Consider the following 8,853-nt stretch of genomic DNA (forward strand, 5'->3'; position numbering starts at 1 on the left):
TCCCCCCTCAGGGCATCTCTTACACCTCCTTCTTCCCCCCACCCCATGTCCAGAGACCCTCTGCACCCTGAACATCCCCAATTCAACCCTCCAGTATGGACAAGGTCCCCTAATCCCCCCCCCAAATGCATCCAAGGACCCCCCCATGGTTTCTGTCCCCCTGCAGGGCAGCTCTTACACCTCCTTCTTCCCCCCACCCCATGTCCAGAGACCCTCTGCACCCTGAACATCCCCAATTCAACCCTCCAGTATGGACAAGGTCCCCTAATCCCCCCCCCAAATGCATCCAAGGACCCCCCCATGGTTTCTGTCCCCCTGCAGGGCAGCTCTTACACCTCCTTCTTCCCCCCTGTACCATGTCTGGGGACCCCCAAACTCCCTTCTTGCACCCCCAGCATGGCCCCCCCCCAAAAAAAACCACCCAGAGACCCCCCCCAGGGACCCCAGGACCCATTTCCCAGCCTGCCAGTGGGAGGGGGTTCAGGGGTGCTGCCCCCCCCTCGCCCCCGCAGCTGGCCAGGGAGTACGGGATGGATTTCTACGAGACCAGCGCCTGCAGCAACCTCAATATCAAAGAGGTGAGGGGGTCTGGAGGGTGGCGGGGGCACGCGACACAAAATAGGGGGTTGGGGAGCAGAGGGGGGGGTTCCCCCAGCTCACCCCCCTCTCCTCCTCACCCCGCAGTCCTTCACACGGCTGACGGAGCTGGTGCTGCAGGCGCATCGCAAGGAGCTGGAGGGGCTGCGGAGCCCCCCCCGCGCCCCCACCCTGGCCAGGCTGGAGGAGGACGAGCAGCAGCCCCCCGGGAGCGAGGACACCCCCAAAACCTGCTGGTGTTGAAGCCTGGGCCCCCCCAACCCCTTCCCCTGGGCTGCGCTGGGGGGGCTCGGCGGGATGGGGGAGCCCCAGTGGAGGGGGGCAGGGGGTGCTTGGGAGGGGGGGACCTGGGGACAATGGGGCTCAGGTGGGTGCCCCCCATCCCAGAATCCTGCTCCCCCGTGCTGGGGGGGGGTCCCGGGTGCCGTGTGCCCGTGGGACCCCCTCCTGGCTTCACAGCCGCTCGTGGTTTGCAGAATAAAGTTGATGCTGGAGGTGTTCGGGGGCTCGTAGGGGGTGGGGGCCACGTCCCACCAGAGCCCCCGGCACGGCCGCAACCCGAGCGGGCATCAATAATTGAGGCTGCGCCGGGGCCACCGCGACGGTGTCCCCTTTCCCGGCTGCGGGATGGGAGCCTGGGGAGCTGTGTCCACGGGTGTCGTGTCCATGGGGAGCTGCGTCCAACTGACCACGAGCCAGCAGGGGCCCAGGTGGCCAAGGAGGCCAAGGGCATCTTGGCTTGGATCAGACACGGCGTGGCCAGCAGGGCCAGGGAGGTTCTTCTCCCACAGGAGGTGGCCCTGGCAGGGCTGGGGCCATCACAGCCCAACAGGACGGTGGTGGGACTGGGATGGGTGGACAGGAGGACGATGGTGGCCACTGAGATGCCCAAGGTACCAGGATGCTGACCATGAGCTCAGCAGGTGGCTGTGGGATGGATGTTCACTGGGACCACTGGAAGGAAGACAGCTGGCCTGGGGGTGATGCCGAGATGACCGTCGGGATGGAGATCCACCTCCCCTCCTCCTCCAGCAGCCCCAGCTCCAGGAGTCCTGTTACTCCTTGTCACCCACGGGTGTTCCCAGCCCTCGGCGTCGGGCTGGGGGTCCTGAGATCTGCAGCATTCCGGAGCTGGGGGTACGGCGAGGAGCAGTTGTTCCCATCATCCAGGGTGGTTGTGCCCACCGTGAAGCATGGTTGAGTCCACCAAGAAGGGTGGTTGAGACCAAGAAGGGTGGTTGAGTCCACCAAGAAGGGTAGCTGTGCTCACCATCGAGGCTGGTTGCGCCGCACCACCAAGAGCGGCCGTGCCGCACCTCGCCATCAATTATTGAGGCGGCATCGCCTTGGCCCCGCGCCACCCTCGCTCTCCTCTTCCTGCCGGGGGTGGGTGCCAGGTGGGATGGGTGGGACGGCTCCAGTTTCCACCAAGTCACGATCCAGGCGAGGAGACCTTTGGAACCGAGACATCACGTGGGTGCCGGGCAGCCCTTAAGGCGCCGACGGGCACGGGCTGGGAGGCAGACGCGCGCCTGCAGCCATGACCATCCCCATCGCCAAGTCCTTCTACGACCTGAGCGCCACCTCCTTGCAGGGGGAGAAGGTGGATTTCAACGTTTTCCGGGGCCGCGTGGTCCTCATCGAGAACGTGGCGTCCCTCTGAGGCACCACGGTGCGGGATTACACCCAGCTCAACCAGCTGCAAGCCCGATACCCCCGGCGGCTGGTCGTGCTGGGCTTCCCCTGCAACCAGTTTGGCTACCAGGTAAGTTCACGGGGCCACCGCATGGGTTAGTGATTGATGGGAAGGGTTGGACTCCATGATCCGGTGGGTCTCTTCCAACCTGGTGATTATCTGATTCTATAATTCTATGATTTATGAGAGCGAAAATGTGGCACGGCTCCAGTTTTCTCCTTCCTCGTGGCAGGAGAACTGCGCCAACGAGGAGATCCTCAACAGCCTCAAGTACGTGCGGCCCGGGGGGGGCTTTGAGCCCAACTTCACGCTCTTCCAGAAGTGCCAGGTGAACGGGACGGACACCCACCCCGTCTTCGCCTACCTGAAGGCTCACCTGCCCGCGCCGGCCGACGAGGCAGCTCACCTGATGGGCGAGCCTCGCTACATCACCTGGAGCCCCGTGCGGCGCTCCGACATCTCCTGGAACTTCGAGAAGTTCCTGGTGGGTCCTGAAGGGGAACCGTTCCGGCGCTACAGCCCCCGGACGCCCACAGCCCAGCTGGAGCCCGACATCCAGCGGCTCCTCAAGTTGGCCAAGTAGAGGTTGTTCCCAACGTCCTCGCCACCCCGCACGCTCCCCGCTCTCCGCAGGGTGACGGTCCCCTCCGAATCCGCCACGGGGAGGGGGCTCGATGGGCGCAGCGGGCTGGAGGCACCGGGGTGGCACGGGATGGGGGCAATAAAGGAGCCCCAGGGAGCCACCAGCGTCCGCGTGGATTCCGTGGGGGCGACCGGGAACGAGCCACGCGGTGCCAGAGCTGGGAAACGGTGGAGAAGGGATGGAGCGAGGGCCCTGCGGGCATCACCGAGGTTTCCGTGGGCATCGCTGAGGCTGGGGGCCACGGGAGCGAGTTCGGAACACGCGCCCTCTGGCTGGGAGGGTTATAAATCCTTAGGGAATGGGCTCTGGGCTGGAAGCTGTGACCCCCCCAGCTCCACGCAGCCCCTCGGGGAGGGAAAATCCTTCCCTCCGTTGGCAGTGGAGGCTGGGAGAGCAGAGCGAGCCAAGCCAGGATGTAGGGAAACGCTGGATCTGCTGCACAGGGAGGAATCCCACAGGATCCCGGGATGGGAAAAGCCCCCCCCAATCCCTGCGCTGGACCCCGACACCTTTAACAGGATTCCAGAGGGGTCAGGGCCCCCCAAAATGTTCCCATCTGGGACACGTCGCATTTATTGCCCACACACACTCTTGAGGCAGGACGGGGAGGGAATCCGTTTGGATTCCGTTTGGGAACGCTGAAACGCCGGGTCCCCTTCACGTCTGCAGCTCGAGGGGGGCTCGGGGCGCGGCGCTTCGCCCCATCCCTGCGGCCGGAGCCGTGGGGTGGCGGGCACGAAGCATTCACCACATCCAGGCTGGAAGTTCAGAGAGGAGAAGTGGGGAAGGGATTGGGATCCTGGAGCACTGGGATGGGATCCAGGTGGCCCCAGTGCAGGGATTCGGTGTGGGGCAGGGAGGGAGATCCTGAGGTGCCCAGGGATTCCTGCTGGGATCCAAAGCGGCTTCAGAAGAGCGGGGTCATCTGGCGCGGGTCGTCGGGAAGGACGCTGATGGAGTCCTCGGCGCGGCCGCAGAGCAGGCACAGCATCGTGTACTCCTGCGGCACAGGACGGGGTAGGCTGCCAGGCTCAGGAAACCCGAGCTGGCACCCGAGCCGCGATTGCAATCAGAGCCGCCGGGATCTTCTTTCGAGCCCCAAGCCCATTTTCCAGGGTTTGGCGGCTGCATAGGGAATGGGATGGGGAGGAGGATGGGGCGTGCCACGGGGCCACCAACCATGGGGGCACCTCGCTGCCTGGGGCCAGGCTCATCCCCAGCATCCTGGAAATTCGTGACACCCCCAGCCAGGAGGAGAGAGGTGAGCGGGGCTGCCCCCGGGAGCAGGGAATCCAGCCAGGGGGATCCAGGGGGCCCCAAGCCCTGACCTCACCGCTGGGCTGAGACTACAGCAGGAGGTTCAACAAGGCCAAACGCCGGGTCCTGCACTTGGGGCACAACCCTGAGCAGCTCCAGCCTAGGAGAAGGCTGGCTGGAAACTGCCTGGAGGAGAAGGACCTGGGGGGGTTGGTTGACCAGGAGCCAGCAGGGGCCCAGGGGGCCAAGAAGGCCAAGGGCATCTGGGCTTGGATCAGACCCGGCGTGGCCAGCAGGGCCAGGGAGGTTCTTCTCCCTCTGGCCTCGGCCCTGGGGAGAGCGCTCCTCGAATCCTGGGGTCAGTGCTGGGCCCCTCCCCACCAGAAGGATGTTGAGGCTCTGGAGCGAGTGCAGAGAAGAGAACGGAGCTGGGGAAGGGGCTGGAGAAGAAGAGGAGCGGCTGAGAGAGCTGGGGGGGTTCAGCCTGGAGAAGAGGAGGCTGAGGGGAGACCTCATTGCTCTCTGCAACTCCCTGAGAGGAGGTTGTGGAGAGGAGGGAGCTGGGCTCTTCTCCCAAGGGACAGGGGACAGGACGAGAGGGAATGGCCTCAAGCTCCACCAGGGGAGGGTCAGGCTGGACATCAGGATGAAATATTTCCTGGAAAGGGTGATTGGGCAGTGTCCGAGGCTGCCCAGGGAGGGGGTTGAGTCCCCTTCCCTGGAGGGGTTTAAGGGCCGGGTGGACGAGGTGCTGAGGGACATGGGTTAGTGATTGATGGGAACGGTTGGACTTGATGATCCGGTGGGTCTTTTCCAACCTGGTGATTCTACAATTCTATGACCACACGGATGGGATCCCGGGAGCCCTGACCACCAGGATGTGGCTCTGAAACCCTCGAGGCCGGTGTCGTGGCTCAACTCCAAGCCACCTAGCCCCCTCCAGCAGCCGCTGGGCAGGAATCGCTCAGGGCAGGGCAGGTGAGGAAAATCTTGGGGCTCAAGGCACCTCTGGAGAGAGAGCAGGGCCAGGAGCCCCCCCCGCGTACCTGGTAGTCGTCCACCACGCTGAAGGTGTATTCATGGCGCGCAATCAGGTGGTGGCAGTTCTTGCACAGGTCTGGGGGGCACAGAGGGGACACGGCTGCTCCCAGACCCCCCAGTCTCCTTGATCCCAACCTCACGACCCTCCAATTGCAAGCCCTGTTGGTCCCAAGCCCCCCTGCCCCGTTCCAGCCCCCGCAGTCCCAATCCCCCCACCCTCAGCATCCCTGATTCCCAAGCCCCCGCCATCCCAAGGACCCCTGATCCCAAGCCCCCCGCTAATCCCACTCTCCCACCCCTCAGTCCCCCAATCCCACCCCTCCTCTCAGCCCCCCTATTCCAACCCCTCCATCCCAATCCCCCTCTCTCAGCCCCCTCATCCCAAGCCCCCCCAGCCCACTCCATCCCATGTTCCCCCATCAGGCCTCCCCATCCCACCCCCCATCCCAACCCCCCCGTTCCAAGTCCCCCATCTTAGCTGCCCCATCCCAAGTCCCCCCAACCCACCTCCCCAATCCAAGCCCTCGCCAGAGCCCCATCCCAACCCATCTATTCCAAGCCCCCCTTCTCAGCCCCCTCCCATCCCACCAAGTCCAAACCCCTCAGCCCCCCCCAAACCCAACTCCCCTCCGTTCCAAACCCCCCCTCGGCCCCCCTACATCCTCAGCCCCCCCATTCCAAGCCCCTCCCCTCATCTCCCCCATCCCAAACCCCTCCATCCCAAATCCTCCTTCTCAGCCCCCCATCCCAAGCCCCCCCCATCAGCCCCCCCATTCCAACCCCTCCATCCCAATCCCCCTCTCTCAGCCCCCTCATCCCAAGCCCCCCCCAGCCCACTCCATCCCATGTCCCCCCGTCAGGCCTCCCCATCCCAACCCCTCCATTCCAAGCCCCCCATCTTAGCCCCCCCATCCCACCTCCCCAATCCAACCCCTCACCAGCCCCCCCATCCCAACCCGTCTATTCCAAGCCCCCCCTCAGCCCCCTCATTCCAAGCCCCCTCAGCTCCCTCCCCTCCCACCAAGTCCGACCCCCTCAGCCCCCCCCAAACCCAACTCCCCCCCATTCCAAACCCCCCCCTCGGCCCCCCCCCACATCCCAACCACCCCCCCCCCCCCGCAGCCCCCCGGGGCCCGGCCACGCACGGTCGTAGGTGACGATCTCCTCGCCGTCCTGCAGCCCCTCGGCGCGGTTGCCGAGCAGCACGAAGTCCCGGCGGCCGCACTGCGCGCAGCCCACGAAGTTGAGCAGGAAGGAGCCTCCCTCCAGGCAGGTGGTGCCCTAGGAGCCGGGGGCGGCACGGGGCTGGCACCGGGCACGGGGCTTAACCGCGACCCCGGCCCCGACCAGGCCTCGACCCCGAGCAGGCCTCGACCAGGCCCCGCCACCCACCCGCTCCGGGTACTCGGTGCCCACGCAGCCCCCGCACATCGCGCCGCTGACAGATCTCGCGAGACTTCGCGGAGGGGCGGGGCTTAGAGCCAGAGGGGGCGGGGCTTCGGGCCGTACCGCTTGTTCTATTGGCGGAGGGAGCTTAGCGTAGGGGGGCGTGGTTATGACGTATAGGCGGGGCTTGACGTAGGGGGCGTGGCTACGCGTGCGTGGATTACCATATATGGAGTTCCTATAAGGAGCCGGGTTACGCACGGGGGGCGTGGTCTGAGCTGCGTTTCCGCGTTGTGGGCGGGGCTTTAAATTATGGGGGCGTGGCTTGTGAGTCGGTGGGCGTGGCTTATGGCTTATGGCACCCAGCCCCCTCCCCCCCAGGGCACAATTAAAGTGAGGGGGGTGGGCGAGGCCCCTTGGACGAGGGGGTTGGGTGCCTGGGACCAGCTGGGAGCAGCCCAGGGCTAGCTGGAGCGTGCTGGGGCTAGTGGGGGGGGCACCCAGGGCTAGCTGGAGGGTGCTGGGGCTAGTGGGGGGGCACCCAGGACTAGCTGGAGGGTGCTGGGGCTAGTGGGAAGGCATCCAGGGCTAGCTGGAGGGTGCTGGGGCTAGTGGGGGGGGGCACCCAGGACTAGCTGGAGGGTGCTGGGGCTAGTGGGAAGGCACCCAGGACTAGCTGGAGGGTGCTGGGGCTAGTGGGGGGGGCCACCCAGGGCTAGCTGGGGGGTGCTGGGGCTAGTGGGGGGGCGCCCAGGGCTAGCTGGGGGGTGCTGGGGCTAGTGGGGGGGGCACCCAGGGCTAGCTGGAGGGTGTTGGGGCTAGCTAGCCTGTGCCCTGGGCTAGCTGGGGACACACAGTGCTAGTGGGGGATGTCTAGGACTAGTGGGGGTCATCCAGGGCTAGCTGAGGGGTGCCTAGGGCTACTGGGGCTAGCTGGGAGAGCCCCAGGGCCAGCTGAGGTGCTTCTTGGGCCAGCTGAAGGTTGCCCAGGGCTGTCTGTGAGGTGATGGGACTAGCTGGGGGATGCTCTGGGCTAGCTGGGGACCTCTGAGGGCCAGCTGAACTGCACCCAGGGCAGGCTGGAGGTTGCCCTGGGCTAGCAGGGGGTTGGCTGGGAATTGCTTGGGGCCACCCAGGGGTTGCTCTGGGCTAGCAGGGGCCACCCGAGGCCGGTTGGAGGTTGCCCTGGGCTGGCTGGAGGGGTGATGGGGCTACCTAGGGGGACCCGAGAGCTGGCTGGGGGGTTGTCTGGGGCCACCTAGGGCCGGCTGGAGGTTGCCCTGGGCTAGTGGGGGGCTGGCTGGGGATCGCTTGGGGCCACCCAGGGGTTGCTCTGGGCTAGCAGGGGCCACCCAAGGCCGGTTGGAGGTTGCCCTGGGCTGGTTGGAGAGGTGATGGGACTAAATAGAGCCTCTGGGGGGTTGCCTGGGGCCGGCTGGAGGTTGCCCTGGGCTAGCGGGGGGCTGGCTGGGGATCGCTTGGGGCCACCCAGGGGTTGCTCTGGGCTAGAAGGAGCCACCCAAGGCCGGTTGGAGGTTGCCCTGGGCTGGCTGGAGGGGTGATGGGACTAAACAGAGGCCCCCAGAGCTGGCTGGGGGGTTGTCTGGGGCTACCCGGGGCTGGCTGGAGGTTGCCCTGGGCTAGCAGGGGGTTGGCTGGGAATTGCTTGGGGCCACCCAGGGGTTGCTCTGGGCTAGCAGGGGCCACTCAAGGCCAGTTGGGGGTTGCCCTGGGCTGGCTGGAGGGGTGATGGGGCTACCTAGGGGGACCCGAGAGCTGGCTGGGGGGTTGTCTGGGGCCACCTAGGGCTGGCTGGAGGTTGCCCTGGGCTAGTGGGGGGCTGGCTGGGGATTGCTTGGGGCCACCCAGGGGTTGTTCTGGGCTAGCAGGGGCCACTCAAGGCCAGTTGGGGGTTGCCCTGGGCTGGCTGGAGGGGTGATGGGGCTACCTAGGGGGACCCGAGAGCTGGCTGGGGGGTTGCTCTGGGCTAGCAGGGGCCACCCAGGGCCGGCTGGAGGTCGCCCTGGGCTGGCTGGAGGGGTGATGGGGCTACCTGGGGTGTCCCGGCTGGCAGCGCCGCCCGGTGCCCGGGGGGGGGGGGGGGGGGCCGGTGCTGCATTGCGGGGCTGTCGGGCAGCGCCGTCCCCGCCCGCGCCGCCGCCCGGTGGGTTGGTGGGGGGGGGGGGGGCTCGGGGCTGTCGGGGCCCGGCAGGAATGTCCCTGCGCCCAGATA

At 66.5% G+C, this 8,853-nt stretch overlaps 3 protein-coding genes across 3 annotated transcripts in view; 2 read left to right on the top strand and 1 right to left on the bottom strand.

Annotated features, from left to right (window-relative positions):
* RAB15 (RAB15, member RAS oncogene family) overlaps positions 1 to 880 on the top strand; it is an 85,412-nt gene extending 84,532 nt beyond the window's left edge. The window contains exons 7-8 of the mRNA XM_069857304.1: positions 513 to 578; positions 685 to 880. Coding sequence (XP_069713405.1) covers positions 513 to 578; positions 685 to 840 — 222 coding nt within the window. The 3' untranslated portion in view covers positions 841 to 880. The remainder of the gene's footprint in view (positions 1 to 512; positions 579 to 684) is intronic.
* A 1,185-nt stretch (positions 881 to 2,065) lies between these two features.
* On the top strand, positions 2,066 to 3,045 carry GPX2 (glutathione peroxidase 2). The gene is made up of 2 exons (XM_069857313.1): positions 2,066 to 2,362; positions 2,526 to 3,045. The coding sequence occupies exons 1-2, from the start codon at positions 2,138 to 2,140 to the stop codon at positions 2,874 to 2,876; spliced, it is 576 nt and encodes a 191-aa protein (XP_069713414.1). The 5' UTR covers positions 2,066 to 2,137; the 3' UTR covers positions 2,877 to 3,045.
* Positions 3,046 to 3,485: 440 nt separating this feature from the next.
* Positions 3,486 to 6,703, bottom strand: CHURC1 (churchill domain containing 1). The gene is made up of 4 exons (XM_069857326.1): positions 6,627 to 6,703; positions 6,380 to 6,515; positions 5,240 to 5,310; positions 3,486 to 3,936 (listed from the first exon to the last, which is right to left on the bottom strand). The coding sequence occupies exons 1-4, from the start codon at positions 6,663 to 6,665 to the stop codon at positions 3,844 to 3,846; spliced, it is 339 nt and encodes a 112-aa protein (XP_069713427.1). The 5' UTR covers positions 6,666 to 6,703; the 3' UTR covers positions 3,486 to 3,843.
* Between the last annotated feature and the right edge of the window lie 2,150 nt (positions 6,704 to 8,853).

Source organism: Phaenicophaeus curvirostris, chromosome 5 (genome assembly GCF_032191515.1).
Source record: "Phaenicophaeus curvirostris isolate KB17595 chromosome 5, BPBGC_Pcur_1.0, whole genome shotgun sequence".
In the NCBI taxonomy this organism is placed as follows: Eukaryota; Metazoa; Chordata; class Aves; order Cuculiformes; family Cuculidae; genus Phaenicophaeus; species Phaenicophaeus curvirostris.